This window comes from Pollachius pollachius (genome assembly GCF_949987615.1).
Source record: "Pollachius pollachius genome assembly, chromosome: 10".
NCBI classification, from domain to species: domain Eukaryota; kingdom Metazoa; phylum Chordata; class Actinopteri; order Gadiformes; family Gadidae; genus Pollachius; species Pollachius pollachius.
Window position 1 is genome coordinate 9,049,162 of NC_136943.1, and position 18,863 is coordinate 9,068,024.

The 18,863-nt window shown below is 47.0% G+C and overlaps 1 protein-coding gene across 1 annotated transcript in view; it reads left to right on the forward strand.

Moving 5' to 3' along the window:
* Positions 1 to 18,863, forward strand: part of drp2 (dystrophin related protein 2) — a gene marked incomplete at its 3' end in the record, with an annotated part of 64,429 nt that overhangs the window by 20,325 nt on the left and 25,241 nt on the right. Inside the window, exons 4-11 of the mRNA XM_079744894.1 lie at positions 181 to 292; positions 1,268 to 1,424; positions 2,902 to 3,048; positions 5,472 to 5,550; positions 10,760 to 10,820; positions 12,977 to 13,038; positions 14,124 to 14,198; positions 16,689 to 16,890. Coding sequence (XP_079601020.1) covers positions 181 to 292; positions 1,268 to 1,424; positions 2,902 to 3,048; positions 5,472 to 5,550; positions 10,760 to 10,820; positions 12,977 to 13,038; positions 14,124 to 14,198; positions 16,689 to 16,890 — 895 coding nt within the window. The remainder of the gene's footprint in view (positions 1 to 180; positions 293 to 1,267; positions 1,425 to 2,901; positions 3,049 to 5,471; positions 5,551 to 10,759; positions 10,821 to 12,976; positions 13,039 to 14,123; positions 14,199 to 16,688; positions 16,891 to 18,863) is intronic.

Genomic DNA, 18,863 nt, shown 5'->3' on the forward strand with positions numbered 1-18,863 from the left:
ATCCCTCCCTCCCTTCCTCCCGCCTTCCCTCCCTCCCTTCCCTCCTTCCCTCTTCATTAACCTCATCCCTAGTCTCCATTCCCCTCATTCAGCGAGCTCCCTTTACTCTCATGGTCTCTCCATCCCTCCTCCTTCTGCTCGGCAGTCTTCTGACCCTTCCTCCCTGCTCTGTCCTCCCAGAGCTGTCACCACGACGACGGGTGCTGAACGTCAGCCGCTCGGTATGGAAGCAAGCCAGCGTGACCAGCGACCTGTGGGAGAAGTTGACTGCGCGCTGCGTGGACCGCCACAGGTCAGGCCCTGCCCATCCCACACTCAATCCCCTTCCTGAGGAAATTGTTAAAAGTTTCAAGCGTTTTTCTTTTTAGGAGAATTTTATCGTCTTCATTTTTCTCTTCTGGTTGTCGGGGGCACCAGGGGGATTAATAGGAATTGTGAAAATTGTTCGAAGGAAACAACAAAACAAGGCGAAAACATGGAGTTTGGAGATAAACTCGAACAGGTCTCTAGCAGGGTTTGAACTCATGCATAGTTTATCCAGTATGCTTTGGCACTGGCAATTTCATTGTGTACAGTACAGAATACAAGTTACCTCCAAAGCTAAGGGGTGTTGCTTTTTCTCCATGCATCTGCACAAAAATGATATTGATAAATTACTTTTATCTATTCAGACAATGTAGCCACTTTGCACCATGTTCACCCCAACGCATTCCGCCCAGCTAATAATTAATGTTTAGTGTTGTTCATTCCTTTATTTAATTGGGAGCTTTCCTTTATTTAACACAGTAGTTGGGCCAGAGTTAGATGGCTAAATTGAATCTGCGGTCCCTGGGTAGGAAAACATTTAATACAACTAAGAGAGTACATCACTATTTAGCATTTAACGTATGAAAGCGTTACATATGTCTACATACTGAATTTACAAAACATACTCTCCAGAACGGAAAACGGTGATCAAATTAAGATTTCTTCCTCAGCCTTGTATTCATGCCAAAAGGTACCGGGTTCAAGCCCAGTACCTTCACAGCCTCTGTGTAGGCCTCCCTGTGAGACGCCTTACCCCTACCTGTTCCTAAACATATGTCACTGACTAGATGACTAGAGGATAGAAAGTGAAAATTCACCCACACACTCTCACCCACAAAAAACAAGGTCAGTGTCAATTAAATGCAAAATACCCCTTAAATAGTTAGCTGGTAACCACCCACCGTCTGAAAGGTGATTAGTTCGGACTTAGCTTCCCCCCCCCTGCGCTGTGTGGCTTCAGGCACATGGAGAGGACGTTGGAGCGTCTGCTGCAGACCCAGGCCGCCATGGAGGAGCTGGACGTGGCCCTGGAGCAGGCGGAGGGGGTCCGAGACGCCTGGGAGCCCGTGGGGGACCTGTTCATCGACGCACTGCAGGACCACATAGACGCTACCAAGGTAGAGCACCCGGCATGGACACTGCATAGCCACATGGACATAGAGAGACCTTTTTTAAATGGTTGTGCTGATTTATTTATTCATTGATTCAATACAAGTATGTATTTATATAAAAAAAACAAAAAACATTATTTCAAAAATATTATTTAATTTAGATTTTCTTTTATTATTATTTAATTATAACTTGTATTGCTCACATGTATGATTCAAAATCTATAGACTCGTATTCTCAGCGGTTTAATGATGAGTCTTCATATGCAAGTACTGGTATTCTAATATATATATTATTTTTTTAAAGAACACAATGCCGCAAGGTTTGGATCGTTTTAGTCAAACACACCGCTGTAGTGATTTACCGGCGTCCCCTGAGGAGACCACCTTTGAGGTGCCACCACACACCCGAAAAGAACCCCTTGTAGCTGAGAGGGGCCAGCCAACTATAAAAATAAGAACATCGGCTTTCCTGCCAGAGAGAACATCACATTGATCCTCTTGAGTTTTTGATCCCGAACATCAAAAAAATCGGAATCAAACGAAAAGAGTCCCGCTATGTTCTTCTCTGTGGGACCGAGTCGTTGGCGTGAAACAGTCACAGCTGTAAGGATGGCGTGAGCTGGGAGGTGGATCCACCCACCGCCCGCCCCACGCCGGAGGGGTTACCTCAGTGTTTTGTGACAGAGGAAGGGGAACAAAAATGTTCGTACTTGACAGTCATGGACACGCAGCGATGGGCCGCAACTGGTTTAATTCGTTGTTGTTGAACAAGCGGCGGGGCCATTGGTTTATTCATGGTGGAGCGGTGGTGTGTGTACCGCCGCTTAGTCACGGTGCCCGAGAGGCCTGCTGTAATTACAGCCGAGCCGTTCATTGAAAGTGAGGACACTTGACAACCATCATGTCACTGTTTAGTCTGCTGTCACAGCCAGCACATGTTCAGTGACGAGACCTCCGGGGCACGGCACTGTTGTCGGGCCGAATCGTCTGTACACGCACATAAAGAAACGCACAGGAAAACACAAACAAAAAGAAGCAACATGCACACACTTATGTACTTGTGTATGTGTGCACACATGCACACATACACACGCACACATCCGCTCAAAACATTGTGGATAACATGGCACAAACACAGCACAACAAGATATGTATAACAGTATTCAATGCGCACCGATAAGAAAACGCTAAGCTGGCACTAAGCTCATTGCTGAAGCACGTCCTTGGATCAAGACAAAAGCGTGAATTATGTTTTTAACGAGCCCTGTAAAAATCCCCAAACAGACTATATTTACATGTCTTTCTTCCTCTCTCCATCCTTCTCTTCTCTTTTTCAAACACACACACACACACACATCCACACCCACCCACACACACACACACACACACACACACACACACACACACACACACACACACACATCCACACCCACACACACACACACACACCCACACACACATACACACACCCACGCACCCACAGTTGTTCAAGGAGGAACTGAGCCAGGTGAAGGAGGGGATGAAGCACGTCAACGACCTGGCTCACCAGCTGGCCATCTCGGACGTCCACCTGTCAGTGGACAACGCCCGCACCTTGGAGCACCTCAACAGCCGCTGGAAGCTCCTCCAGGTACGCCCTGGTGCACGGCCTTCCCCCAGCCCCCCTTGACCCAGAGCCGTCCCCCAGAGGGGAGCGGAGGGGCCGGGAAGGGGTTTGGCGCTGGCGTGTGTGTGCGTACTCTACTTGTTGTTAAATAAATGGCGACTGGTGCACTGGGAAAGGAGTCGCACCGAATGATGAGCGCTTTGATGGTCCAGGGATGTCCAGTTTATAGTCATGGTCACCGCCATGGTCACTGCCATGTCAGTGCTTTTTATTTTATATTTATATATATATATATATATATATACATATATAGAGGATATGTAGAGGATATGTAGATCATTACAGGCAGTGGTTAGAGAGAGGATGCGAGTTTATTGTGCGCTCAAATTAGCCATTAGCCAAACTGCAAAGTTTGTTTTCATCCCTTTAAATGTCTGGCATCTCTCTTGGTTACGATCGCTCTGTCTTTCTTGCCCCCTCTCCCTCTCTATCTCTCTCTCTGTCTCTCGGTTGCTTACTGCGTCTGGACCCGACGCAGCCAAAGGAAACCTCTTTCATTTTCTGGCGGAATAGACAGGCAACTTGCCTTGAGAGCAGTGTCTGCACACGTCAATACACGGGCATTTCAACTTTCTCCTTTGCGCTCAATGTTGGCTCAGTTGGCCTTCAGTGATGCCGAGGTCTGCTTGGGCCAGCCGGGAACCACTCGGCTCCCATTTGGGGAGCATGAAGCATCTACGTTTTCGTTTATCTCAATGCACTTTGTAGTGGGGCGCAGTTGTACTTATCTTGAATGTGTTCTCGATTTTTTCCTTCCATAAAAGGGAGTCATAATCCGCTGTTGTAAGGGACTTTGTAGCCTTTTCCTTTCGGGGGTTTTAAATTGTCCGGGAATCCTTTTTCAGTCTGTGCTCTTGATAACACCCTGTTACTGCCAGATAACCTTCACCACTTCATCTTCACACGGCTTCCCCCTCGCCGGCCTCTGTGCTTTTCCTACTATCGCATTCTCCTATTCTAGCTAGCTTTTGCTCTCTCTTTGTCTTCCTTCCCTTCCCTATGCATTTTTTACTTTTCCTTAACCTCTGACTCCCTCGCTGGCTCTGTTTCTATTGCCTCTCTTTTCTTTTCTTTGTATTTCTTCAGTTTTGGCCATAGCATAGCCCCTACACTAGGCTAATCATACAGCGCTCAGACTCAAAAGCTGTAGCCTTATAGACTACTAGTCCACACATCCAGAAGGACAGAATAGCACTGCGTTGCAGGCTTTTATGTGTTTTGAACGCATCCTAGCATTCATCCACCATCAATGTTGAAACGTTTCCCTTCATCTATTCTTCCAACAGACCAGACTTTCCCCATATTTTTAAATGTAAAGATGTCATTCCATCCCTTCCAAGTTTTTTTTGTCTTTTGCAATCTTGGGTTATTCAATCGTTTGTCTTCTCACGTCTCCCTGAATTGCCCGTAGGACCAACAGAATGCAGTGTGCTGCAAAATTTTGCAGTAACATCACCACGCTACGTTAAACAAAGCTCTCTTTTCCTTTTGCTTCCTGGCCCAGACGCATCTGGCTCCAGATTGCATTGTTTGTTTATTTGTTTATTTTTGGACTAGGAATGCAATGTTGTATGCACCCTGAGCTGTGTTCCCTATTTACTTACTTAAGTTCCGCAGCCATAGTCACCACACATTCTTTTTTAATGCACTCTGTCTTCCTTCAAAATCAAACTGTTATCAACCCTTTACTTGTCTGTCAAGCTCTTTGCGGTTCTGTGGTTTCTGAACTTTCTTTATGCGACACTTGAAAGTGGTTTGTTTGAGAGAAGGCTCTTCCGTGTCTTCTTGACAATGATTTAGTGGCGTGTCCACTGTCCAATGCCTTGCAAACCCAGCTGGATTAGGGGCTGCCAGAAACACATCGGTGAGCACCGCAACTGATGAGAAAAGCCAGAAACAAAACTGCAAAATTCCTTTTGGAGAGTTTTATTTTCTTTATTTCCATTTTTATTGATATGCATATGGTGGAGAACCCCCTGGCGTCCCCGATCCTCTTTCATCGCTGATCCTGCGGTGTGTTTCAAGACGCTTACAAGATTAACATCATAAGAACTACATGGAGTGTTTAAATAAGGCCTTATAAAGGCCTTTCATGCAACGTGGAGGAAAATCTTCCATTCTTTGAGCAGAAGCAGGTGCTGTTTGTCGCTGTAAGTGTGTGTGTGTGTGTGTGTGTGTGTGTGTGTGTGTGCTGATGCAACTAAGTGTCTGAAAAGAAATATAAGCTGTATGAATCGCTTTGGTTTATTCCTGTGCATATTTTTTGTGTGTGTACACAATTGTTTGTATGTGTGCGTGTTTGTGTATGTGTATGTTTGCGTGAATTCATGTGTGTGTGTGTGTGTGTGTGTGTGTGTGTGTGTGTGTGTGTGTGTGTCCACTCCCAGGGGTCAATAGAGGAGCGGCTGAAGCAGCTTCAGGACGCCCACCGAGACTTTGGCCCGGGATCGCAGCACTTCCTCTGCAGTAAGAAGCCCCTCCTCTTCCTTCCCTCGCGGCACGCTGTGCCTCACATGTAGCGCCAGGGATACGTTGTTGCCACGGCAACGTCTTTTGATGAAACCGGATGAAGCTGAGGGCTCCTGCGGCCCGTTGGGCCGAAGGAGGAGCACCTGTAGGCGGGGGGCATGGTGTGTCTTCGTCGGTCATGGGGAGGGAGGCGGGGGTGTGGGTGGGCCGGGCTTCTGGTTCCTGGTGTGATGAGCTTCCTAAACCCCCATGCTTCTGATGTCTCTCTCTTCCGTCTTGCTGCTTCGTCCCTGCCCTTCAAAGGGCTTCCAGGGGAAACCAAGATGAAGGAGACATGTGATTTTATTCATGTGTATGTTGAGGAATGAGAAATGATGCTGTGTGTGTGTGTGTGTTTTTTGAGGCAAGCAACTGTGTAATGGTTTATTAGTGTTGGCTCATGCATAATTCCTTGTAGATACATTGCGTGTCTGTGTCTGTGTTTGGAGGCATATTGTACCTTGAAGTGCTGAAAATAGTAGAAAATAGTGTATTGTGATGTGTTTTCCCATTTGTTTAATATTGTTTTTGTAGAGCCACTGTTCAGGGAGTTATAGGGAGTGTCAAAAAAACAGTAATATACACACAAGAACAGTTCTTTCCTGAAATTCAGGATGATCCATTGATGCTGGGGAACATGACAAAGTCAGATTGTTTGAGATTAATTGAAGGATAAACATTTGAGATTAACCATCTTGTTTTTTAGTACCAGTGAGATTTCTCCTTTCAATGTTCATCAGGATCTTCGAGACTTGGCCACTATAAACCATATGTACACTACCTCTATTATACTTATACTGGATTTTGAGTACAATACCTCACTATTATTATGTGGAGTGTGTGTGGTTGATGGCTTATTTGAGCAGCCTCACCTAGCCACACACTAAAGGAGATCTACAACATGGCAGCATGGATCACCATCTTAATCTTAATGTATCATTGACTGTGTCTGGATGAGCCCATTAAAAGTCACCTAGGTGGCGTGTATACTGTTCATTGCAGCAATTATACTTACATTATTTACACTGGTTGCTACTTTACTATACCAAACTCTAGGATGGACCTCATCTGAGTCTCCAAAAAAGCAGCTTGCTTTACTATACTATGCTATTAATTATTCAAGGACAGTAAGGCACTTAGGAGTTTAATGCGTCCACTTTGCATTCCCTTGGCCCCTACACATACACAACATCAGAATAATAAAATAGGTCCAAACATTTTCAATCAATATTCTTTCAGGGCTTTGGTCCTGAACATTCTGGGTAGGCTGGTACCATCAGCTCCAGGTGACACCTGGTTCTGACCCAGAGGGACTCGGTCTCTCTCGACTGTTCCACTAGTGAAATAAGACACGCAGAACACAATGGTACAAACAGGGGACGTTAAACTATAACCACTCTAGTCGCATAGCTTTGTCTCGGTCGTCTTCATCAAAGGTGAGTCATTGAGAGTTAGCAATCCAGTGAATTTCTGGTGTTGAGTGACTTATGCTTGTATATGACAGGTGTTTAATCTCTTTCCAAGATGAGAGAGACGATATGTGGTCCAGTTGCTGTTATCCTTATGCAGGGAAACTGGATTAATTTAATATAACAACTACTACTGCCTACACATTCATGCCCTTTTCTCTTTAATCACCACTTAAAGATGTAGATCACCACTTAAAGATGAACACGGACCACCAATGGTCCGTGTTCTGTTGCATTTTCCACTATAATCTCTCCCTTGCCGTACTACTCCCTTCCCTACTCCCTTTCTGAAGGGTGCGTTGAGTCGACCATTTTTGTAACTTTATGTACCATCAAATCAATTTCTCATGATTAATAGATATAAAGGATCAAATGAAACATGAATATGATAGTCCTGTGTTGAGGTGCATTGATAAGGAAAATAAATCAGCTTCTGTGGCATACACAGTGTAACAACTGACCCCGATATGTCCAGCTGCAGCACTCGCTCTCGAGCGAGGGAAGCCAGAGACGGCAGTGGAGGAAGGCTTAGGGCATCCCCCCCTCCCCTCCACCATGCCCCTTTATAGTGGAGGCTCTTCAGCTGGAGTGCTCACACTCTCTAGGAAGACAAAAATGCTGTTTGTCAGCAAAGTGTTACATACAGCCTCTGGAAGTATGCATAGTCTATTCTATAGCAGCACTGTAGACAGCAGACCGAAGCTCATGGCTCGGCTGTGCCGTGCGAGGAAATGTCGAATCACTGTTGCCTGGCGACCAGAGCGCTAGCCCGCCTGGTGCCCTCCAGCTCGGAAGGCTGAGGAACAAGCCACTGTTAGCATCGCGGCGCTAGCATCACAGCCAGATGCAGCAATGGACCGCCGTAGACTAATGTACTCGACACAACACAAGTCAGCACACGCTGTGCACTGGCTTGGAAGTAGAGCTTGGGGCCGGTGGTCAACGAAGGACGGATGTCCAATGGCCGGCTGTTCGCCTCCTCCTCCTCCTCCTGGAAATGCTTGTCAACGTAGCTTTACAAAGACAAATACAAAGCACGATAGATGTAGTCAGGGGTTACCCGGAGCACATGTGTGCGCACTGCCCTCTGAGCTCAAAGTTCTGGGCGGGGTGAGTGTAGATTGACGAAGCACATATGCCCTGCAGTGTCTCAGCTTCCACCTTCATCCTGGGGAAGAGGTGCAGGAGGAACTTCTGAGCGTTCTGTCAGAAACCAGCAGGTCAGTTCAATGTGTTTACTGCTCAAAGGATGCAATGCACAAGAGATAAGGAAGCCCTCAGTCGTACCTTCTCAGAGTAAATCTTGTTCTAGCCAAACTCCTCTTGATGGAGCAGAGGAGTCGCCGCTTGCCCTCGTAAGAGCTCTGACCCTTCCAGGATTAAAGCGGTCTTACCCTGCCAGGATTTAAAGAGTCCTCAAAAGCGTCCTCTTGGGTGCCTGGATACAATCCTGGCGGGGGAGAGACTGTTGTGGACAGAGTGCAGGGGCTGGTGATGCAATCTGGAACAATCCCGACTTCCTGTTGGAGAGTGAGAGGAGGGGAGGGAGGGAGAAGGAGTCATATGAGTTGATGGCACGTAGGAGGAGAAGATAGAGGGGAGGCGAAGAGAGGCTTGCAGACTGAGAAACGGGTACTGATGAGGTTGGGGTGACAGGAGGAGATGAGGAGGAGGATAAGAGAGAGTGGAGGTGAAGAGAAGTGTGACAAGCAGACCTGAGGAATGGGGAGGGATGAAGTAGAGGTGACAGGAGGAGAGGGGAGATTAATTTGATGAGTCCTATAAAACCACAGAATGTCCAGGGCTGTTCCTCCTCCCGGTGTTCATCCATGTTCCCTGGTGGACGCCGTTTGAAGAAAGGGGCATTTTCCTTAGGCTATTTATACTATGATGTTTTATGATTCTTAGGGAAAATATTTTATACATGAGCGATGTTAAAAATCAATCAATTATGAAAAACAAACTAAACATGTTTAATAACAACAAACTAAATGGATGAAATAAGGCCCATGGCTTCATTGTTAGATGCAAATATCAGTATAAAGCAGTATAGCAGTTGGCGTTAATCGCAAGAGTTAGTTTTAAGATGTAATTGTCGGCCTACCTGCATGGTACAGCATCCATCCAAATGGGCTTCTCGCTACATTGGGTAGAATCCTAGGTTTAACTAGTAATCTTCAACTCACAAATAATTAGAAAAGACAATTTTTAACAAATCGCTTTAGCATGGCTCTCTCTGCCTCTAGCGGCTGGGTGGAATAATGAAAGTTCTGCTCTCCTGAGACCCACTGTTGTCAGTTCCATTGAGTCATCATCAGCATTCAATCAATCTCTCATTAAACTGAGAGAAAACATAAACTGAGTTGATGGTTTGCTACCGCCAAAGAACACCCAAAAAATAAGTTTTCCTGCCATTGCTCTGAAATTTTGCAATTATTTTTGACATTTATAATTTTGGCTCAGACCTAATCATGCATCAATCAAGACTGTAGGCCTAAGTTAAAGACCAGAAGAGCTAAAACAACAAAAAACTAAAACCTCTCGTTTTCAGGACCGTTGCCAAACAATATGCTTTATGCTGTGTGTGTGTGTGTGTGTGTGTGTGTGTGTGTGTGTGTGTGTGTGTGTGTCCGTATGGGCTTATGTCAGAGTTTGCATTTGCATGTGTGTCTGGGTGTGTGTGTGTGTGTGTGTGTGTGTGTGTTAAGTGTCAGTATGTGTTTGTGTGTGTGTGTTGGGGGGGGGGATATATGCATGTGTATGTGTGTGTGGGTGTTTGTGTGTGTGTAAAGTGTCAGTGTCTGGCTGTGTGTATGTGTTTGTGTGTTGGTGTGTGTATCAGTAGCGCCCACATTGCTGTCAGGCTTGCAAAGCAATGTCACACTGGGTCTTCTCTAACACCCACTGTCCCCACGCTGTCTGGGAGAGGGATGTCTGCATCCACTCCCTATCTGCCTCTGCGAGCCAACAGCTGTTTATGGGAGGGAATGGTTTGTTTTTACGATCAGCGTTTTTTATCTGCCTAATTTTGTCAAACATGCTGTGTCTTCGGGTATTTCATCATGTATATAGCCTAATGTGTTGTATCGAAATGCAGCGATGAGCAATTATGTGTGCGTTTGTGTGTGCGACTGCTTTGTCTGTTTTTGTGTGTTTGCATGTGTGTGTGTATCTGCTTGTGTTTATTTGTCTGCTTGTGGGTATTTGTCTGCTTGTGTGTGTGTGTGTGTGTGCGTGTGTTTGTGTCTGTGTTTGTGTGTCTGCTTGTGGTTGTTTCTGTGTGTGTGTGTGTGTGTGTGTGTGTGTGTGTGTGTGTGTGTGTGGGTGTGTTGCTTGCGTCAGTCCTTGTTCGTCCCTGAATAACCCACATGACTTTCCAGCCGGCAGACTCCCTGGGGCAGTCTGCCCACGCTACCCCCCTCCCTTACCCCAACCCAATCCACGGGCCAACAACTTCTCCATCCATGGGTCCCTATTGTTCTTTTAGCTTACCACACCTCACACTACTAGCCTCCATGTCTCCCTGGAAAGCCAGTACAGCGCAATGAGATCAATAACTAATAATAATAACTAATAATAATAACTAAAAAGTTTGGCTTCTCTAGGCTTATGTCGCTGCTTCAGACCCTCTGCTTTGACAGGGTCCCTTCTATCTCTGTTCCGGTGGTGACGTGATATCTCTCCGTGTGTCTGACCAGGTTCTGTGCAGGTACCCTGGGAGAGAGCCATCTCTCCGAACAAAGTGCCCTATTATATCAAGTAAGTTGATTCAACAGATGTATTCACGTGTGTGTGTGTGTGTGTGTGTGTGTGTGTGTGTGTGTGTGTGTGGGGTGGGGTGGGGGGTGGGGGGGGGGGGGGGGGGGGGGGTTGGTGGGTGTGTGATTGATCATGTCTCCCTCTTGCCCTGCATCTCACGTTCCAAAGCCCAGGGGCAACGCAGCCTGATTTTCGGTTCCTAGTTGTAGGGCGACCCAAAAAGAAAAATGGAATGACACTTGTTTTGGAACAAAACTTGTGTAGCCGGGCAGTAGGTTTTCATTGGCTTCATATAAAGGATTACATTTTTGACACAAAAATCCCAAAACCTTATTTTACATGCTTTGGACCACGAACGATTCACTTGTTACCTGCATTCTTTAAAATTTTCAAACCTCTTTTATAGCCTCTCTTACCTGTTATTTCAGAGGAAGCTCTTTTACTTGGGTGGTTGATGGTTTGACGAAGGTTTGCAAAGCAAGTGTGTAGGGTATGAATGTGTTTTAAAAGCCTCTTATCGGCCAGGAGATGTTGGTATTGTGCTGGCTTGAGTGAGTACATAAGCATCAATGGTAGCGAAGAAAACTATTGGAGTACTGTAAACCTTGTTTCCCCTGGTGCTATTCTACTTAACTCCTTATCATTACCTGTACAGCCTCATCTCGAAGTGTGTGTGTGTGTGTGTGTGTGTGTGTGTGTGTGTGTGTGTGTGTGTGTGTGTGTGTGTGTGTGTGTGGCTTTTAGTGTATTTCTTTGTGTGAATGTCCATGTTTACGTGCTGGATGTGTGTAGGTGTCTGAAATTGCATTTATTTATGTGTCCATGCAATTATGTGTGTCCATGCAAGCATTTCTTTTTTACCTATGTAGACCAATGTGAGGTCGATGGTTGTTTGTTGTTGTTTTTAACTGCGAGCAGTAAAAGTTCTAAGTAGTTGTACAACTAAGTACCCTCCTCCCTACTCTCCTTATTCTTTATGGGCTGTACCCCTGATGATGGTGGTTATATATGTATCTCTGACAAGAACTCCAATGGACACCAATCAATAAGTACTCTCCCTGGTAATGAACAAGTGCTTCTGCGAAAAACCTTCCCCAGCACCTTGAAAAAACGTACTGCTTTGTTTGATTTCATTATTTTGTTTCTTTTCTTTCATTCTTTTCTAAGGTCCTATTTATCATTATATATATTTCTCTCAGGAGCAACGGCTAGTGCTCCCGTCTATTACCTGATGTGGGTTATGACTGAGTGCAGGCTCTTGGCCTGTTGCTGTAAAGCATTGTGTGTGTGTTTGTGTGTGTGTGTGTGTGTGTGTGTGTGTTTGTGTATGTACACTTCACGTGTGTGTGTGTGTTTGTGTGTGTGTGTGTGTGTGTGGGTGTGCGTGGGTTCACATTGTGTATGTGCGTGTGTGTGCTTGTGTATGTGTGTGTGTATGTACATGTTGTGTGTGAGTGTGTGTGTACACATCGTGTTTGTGTGTGTGTCTATGTAAATGTTGTGTGTGTGTGTGTGTACTCTCCATATGTCTGTGTGTGTGGGGGTGTGTCTCAGCTAGGGTTTAATGAAGTGCCTGTGTAGTGTCTCTGTGTGGTGCCTGTTTCACGGCAGCCAATAACTCCTCAGCAGCGCAGCGCAATTACTCGTGGAGGCTGAGCCGCATCAGCTTTGATGCTCCCAGCGCGACTCCTTTGGCGCGTGTCACCTACGTCGCTTCGTTACAAGCCTGCACTCAGTACTTAACAATGCCTGTTCACCGCCGCCTCCCCCTTTGCTCTCAGTTATACTCCTTCACTGTCATGTTGTTTCTATCTTTCTCTCGCTCTCTCTTTCTCGCGCCCTCGCTCTTGCTCTCACTGTCCTTCTGATCTTCCCCTCCTATAACGGTGCACCAATCATGTTTTCTTTTGGCTACATCACTTTTCGCTGCATGCTCGTTTGTGCTCTCTGGCTCTGTTTCTTTTCTGCTATTCCTCTACTTCGATTGTTCTGAAAGTCTCTGGTTCTCTCTCTCGCTCTCTCTCTCTCTCTCTTCTTTCTCTCTCTCTTTCTCTCTACCTCTCTCTCTCTTCTTTCTCTCTACCTCTCTCTCTCTTCTTTCTCTCTACCTCTCTTCTTTCTCTCTACCTCTCTCTACCTCTCTCACTCCTTCTCAGCCATCAGGCTCAGACCACATGCTGGGACCATCCAAAGATGACAGAGTTGTACCAGGCGTTGGGTGAGTACGGCCGAGATCAAGTTGCCTCAGGTCCTGTACACCACCCTCCCTTGAGAGAGGCATGGGCGTTGTTTCTAGTGTGTACAGAAATTAAAAGATGAAATGTCAATACAAGAAATGTTTGATTGATGATTTATTATTTTTGATCCATACCACCATCGACCACAGCGACTTAATTAAAATCCAAGTCCAACAGAACATCAGAACTAAGAAGCAGCTATTAGAAGAAAGCCAATCGCATTGACTTATTAATCAACATTTATCTACGAATCCAGTACAAGGTGCTTGTTGACTGCTGTTTACTTTCGCGCAATAAAATTGTGATTAAACGGCTGTTGTTTTGTTAAATCTGATCCGACACAGCAAGCTGGCAGATGGAAGGGTGCGTGTGTGTGTGTGTGTGTGTGTGTGTGTGTGTGTGTGTGTGTGTGTGTGTGTCTGTGAGTGTGTGTGTGACAATCCCCACCGCCGTGTGCACATAACAGCCAAACTATGTGCTCAGATAACATCTTCACCTAGCAGTGAGCTCCGTGCCATACACAAGCCCCGGCTAATGACTAGCGATAAACAGAGAGGGGAGGAAGAGGAGGAGGAGGAAGAGCAGAGTGAAAGGGAGGGTGCGGCTGGGTGGCTGAACATGGTGGGCTCACTATCGGCGCACGGACGTGTGTGCCTGTTGTCCCTCATCGTGTTATTTAGTATAATCTCTTTTCGCTCTCTCTCTCTCTCTCTCTCTCTCTCTCGCCCTCTCTCTCTCTCTCTCTCTCTCTCTCGCCCTCTCTCTCTCTCTCATCTCTCTTCCCCTATCTCCTTCTCTCTCTCTCTCTCTCTCTCATCTCTCTTCCCCTATCTCCTTGTCTCTCTCTCTCTCTCTCTCTCTCTCTCTCTCTCTCATCTCTCTTCCCCTATCTCCTTGTCTCTCTCTCTCTCTCTCTCTCTCTTTCTCTCTCTCTCTCTCTCTCTCTCTCCCCATCTCTCTTCCCCTATCTCCTTGTCTCTCTCTCTCTCTCTCTCTCTCTCTCTCTCTCTCTCATCTCTCTTCCCCTATCTCCTTGTCTCTCTCTCTCTGTCTGTTTTCCCATTAGCGGATCTGAACAACATCAAGTTCTCGGCGTACAGAACGGCGATGAAGCTGCGGCGTGTGCAAAAAGCGCTGAGACGTACGTGTTTGTCCCCGCTGCGTTCCTCCGCTTTGATTATGGATTGATTGAACAACCAAACAAACAACCAACAAAAGGGCCGAGCCGCATGGACAGAAAGTATATTCATAATGATCTTCCTTTCTTTCTTTCATTTATAAATGTATTTATTCACTTAGAACCGAAGGGTAAAAGTTATAGTAATAGTTACGAAACCATACCTACTATTTGTTATTAATTTATTATTTAATCATCGATTGAATAATATTTAAAATAAACAATAATCATGATGAACAAAAAAAAAAAAAAAAAATCATCTTGATTTAATTAATAAAAAGAAAAAATCTCCCTCTCTTTTTCCCGTCCTGGGCCGTTGTCATGGCCAGCTAATTTGGGCGATGAATTGCTCCGTTTGCTTTCCTAAAGAGAAGAAAATGGGTTGAAGAGCAGAAAGCCCCATTGAGGGGTCACACCTCCTAGTTTATAAATCCTTACCCAATCCCTCCTCCACCTGCACCTCCTCCACCTCCTCCACCTCCTCCAGCTCCTCCACCCCCTCCAGCTCCTCCACCTCCTCCAGCTCCTCCACCTCCTCCACCTCCTCCGCCTCCTCCACCTCCTCCATCTCCTCCAACTCCTCCACCTCCTCCAGCTCCTCCACCTCCTCCAGATCCTCCACCTCCTCCACCTCTTCCAGCTCCTCCACCTCCTCCAGCTCCTCCAGCTCCTCCACCTCCTCCATCTCCTCCACCCCCTCCACCTCCTCCATCTCCTCCAACTCCTCCACCTCCTCCACCTCCTCCACCTCCTCCATCTCCTCCAACTCCTCCACCTCCTCCAGCTCCTCCACCTCCTCCAGCTCCTCCACCTCCTCCACCTCTTCCAGCTCCTCCGCCTCCTCCAGCTCCTCCGCCTCCTCCGCCTCCTCCAGCTCCTCCAGCTCCTCCACCCCCTCCAGCTCCTCCACCTCCTCCACCTCCTCCACCCCCTCCAGCTCCTCCACCTCCTCCACCTCCTCCACCTCCTCCACCCCCTCCAGCTCCTCCACCTCCTCCACCTCCTCCACCTCCTCCACCTCCTCCACCTCCTCTAGCCACTGCTATTTATGACCCTAATTCCATTCTCCTGTCCTGGCGGGCTGTCATACGTTTCCTCCCTCGTTTTTCACAGCCGTTTACCCTCCAGTACACTTCCTCCGCCCCTCTCTCTCTCATCTCTCTCGTCTCTTCGTTGACTTGGCTTGAATGGAAGCTCTCTGCTCTAAAGCTGCCACGGCCTTCTGTCCTGTTGACCCTCACTCCCGCTTCAGTGTGAGCGTCTGATCTCATCTCCCTTCATGTCTGTCACTGCCTTTTCCTCTTCTGACCCTCTCTCCTTTCGCCTCTTTTGCCTCCTGCTGTGACATCCTCCGTCCCCTCACCCCTCTCATCCTCTCCCTCTCCCCCTCTCTGCTTCTCCATTTCTGTCTCATTACACCGTGCTTGACCCATGAAAATAAAACGCTGCTGACTCTCTCTCCCCCTCCCCTCCCTCCCCTTTGACCTTATCTTTCTCCACCAGCCAACCTCACACCTCTCTCCTAGGGCCTCTGCGGCCATATTGTTGAATTAATTATCCTGCACCTCAGGTTACTTTGATATCCTGAGAATATTCACTTCTCTACTCCCTCTCCTCCTCCTCCTTCTCCTCCTCCTCCTCCTCCTCCTCCTCCTCCTCCTCACACCATACACAACTTAATGAATTGGTTCCTGCTACATCGATCTTGAATGCCCTTTGTATTTCTGTTGCAGTCCGGCCCTTTTTAGAGCTAGCGCAGGGTAGGGTCTCTCCGGAGCTGCCACTGTCTCATTAGTGCTCTGATGTAATTGTAGTCAGCAGCCGCAGCCAGCAGGGAACTCCCCCCTTTTGGCCTCAGTCACAAGGGTCGGCTTGGCAAATCAGTTTAAAAGAGCAGCATCTAATTTGCGTTGATCCTCTGGAAACATCTGGCAGCACGTAAGTGGGTAAAAGGAGTAAAGGTGAACGAGAGATGAATGCGGCTATTTTGTTTGCTGGCTCGGGTGGGTGAACTAATTACATGTTTTGTGTGTGTGTGTGTGTGTGTGTGTGTGTGTGTGTGTGTGTGTGTGTGTGTGTGTGTGAGAGAGATAATTTGGCTTTATGTGTCCTTCTGCCTGTGTGTGTGTGTGTGTGTGTGTGTGTGTGTGTGTGTGTGTGTGTGTGTGTGTGTGTTTGATAGATACATAGGCCTGTTTGTGTACTGTGACTGTATGCATGAATTACTATACGTTTGTTTGGTGACTTCGTCGATGTATGTCACTGTGTATGCAAGCGTGTATGAATCGTGACTGTGACTTTGAATTGTGCGTGTATAGTGACTCTGTGTATGAATGGTGACTCCTTATATGCATGGCAACTGTGTGTGTATATACTTGAATGTGTATATACATAAATATCATACCAATGCTTACACGTACGTGTGTGTGTGTGTGTGTGTGTGTGGCGACGCAGTGGACCTGGTGGCGCTGGGCAGCATGGCGGAGGTGTTCCGGGAGCAGGACCTGCAGCAGGGAGAGCACATGATGGACGTGGTGGAGGTCATCCACTCGCTGACCGCCCTGTACGAGAGGCTGGAGGAGGAGCGCGCCGTGGCCGTCAACATCCCGCTCTGCGTGGACATGTGCCTCAACTGGCTGCTCAACGTCTACGACAGGTGGGCGGGGCGGGCGGACCGCCGGAAGGGGAGTCGGGGTTGGTCGGTCTGTGTGTAAGCTCAGGTGCAGCCGTCCTAGGACAACTACTGGGGGGGGGGGGGGATTCAGTGTCTGGGATGGCAAACAAGAAACTGCTGCAAGGTGCCGGAGCGAGGCCTTGTTTCCTGTTTCGTTACGGAGGGATTATACAGGGCAGATATTCATGGTGTGTGAGTGGATGAAGCTGTCAACTGGGGATTCTGTGCATTGGTACAGCGGCCGGTCTGCACAGGGTTGATTCGAAACAGGCTCTATTTCCCAGTTTACTACGGTCGGCCGACTTTGTTTTCGCCAATCAGGCACTTTGGGATCCCCGCCTGCAGCAGGGATTCCAACACGATCGGTTCGGAACAAAACACGGAGCAGAAGGAAGGGAAGTTCCCCGTCCACTCTGCCGTCAGACTGTTGATGTCAGTCTAAAGTCTGATTAGTGAGACTAGTCTACAGATCTCAAGTCTCTCAGTCTCTCAAGAAAAACAAGTGTCATACATGTTTCCATTAAAAAATATATGTTTTAGTAATTAAAGGGGGTCAATAGTAATAATAAAGCAATATATACATAGATATTTATATAAAATAGTAATTATAAACAAAATATATATGCCATTTAAGTGATCTAGCCAACACTTTAATTGTTGGAATTTATGAAATATAGACATATATACATATATACATGTGTTACAATGTTGATGCTGTTGTTTTTCTTGTGAGCTTAACCAGAGAATCATCGCCAGTATGACCTTGTGTTTACACAGCGCATTTGATAAATACAAAGACCTAGACACTCTCCGGGCCAAAGTGCCTTTCAAGGAGTCTCTGGTTCCGGGGCCCTACGGAGCCGCTCGACTGCAGGCCTCTCTGCTCCAGCCCTGATGTGGGGACGATGGGGATGCAATCCAGCACATTGAGCTCCGAGTCGGAGCACCCTGAGCTCCACTGCTCCTCGTAGCGTATCTAATGCCTTGTACACAGGCCGCCACACACTAATACCCAAATTACCGGTCACCCGGCACACACATTTGAACACATACACAGGAACACGGCAGCCACATACAACCACAACACAACAACACACACTCATTATATGCTCATACTCCAAAAATTGAAATTGGCAATCACTTGAAAGCCATGTGTGTGAAGACAAGCACAGCCCTGTGTCTGTGAGTATAGCGGGCCAATGGCTAGTTTAATGCCTTGTTGCACCGGGATCCATAGAGAGCCACAGAGCGGTCAGCACTCCAATCAGGCTGGCCTGGGTCCAATCATAACAACAGAGGAGACACAGTGGCAGTCCACCCCTGCCCCTCCCTGTTGGTCCATTCATGTCCTCCCTTTTCCAGCCTTTTATTCTTTTGGATGGTAGGGAAGGTGGGGGAGGTTTGCGACTGATCGACCGCCTTTCGCTGCAACCCCAGAGAGTACCAACCTTGGGCTGCTAATGATCTTGACAGCGTCTGCATCCTTTCAGCAAATTATTTTGTGTTTCAGTTTTTGTCTGTTTCTTTATCAGAGCTTTTTTTGTCAGTAGAGGTCGCTTTCTGTTCGGCACATCTTTGAACTCGATGGTTTGGGCAGAAGACTGCTATTTTCTTGTGTGTGCATACAGTGTGTATGTACAGTATGTGTGTTTGTGTGTGTGTGTGTGTGTGTGTGTGTGTGTGTGTGTGTGTGTGTGTGTGTGTGTGTGTGTGTGTGTGTGTGTGTGTGCACGTGTGTGCGTGTGTGTGTGTGAAAAGTGCCAACGTGTTTATGGTTCCTATAAAGCAGCCAGCGTGTTCTCTGTGTGACTCTAATGTTCTCAGCCAGGCTCTTATGGCCCGGGATGAGTGATGTTTATTTAGTGTGGTTATGTGCGCCTCTTAAATTAGAGCTGCAAACTGTCACTTTGGTCATCTTGTAACTTGCTCAGCTCCGCCAACAGTGGCCCCGGTGG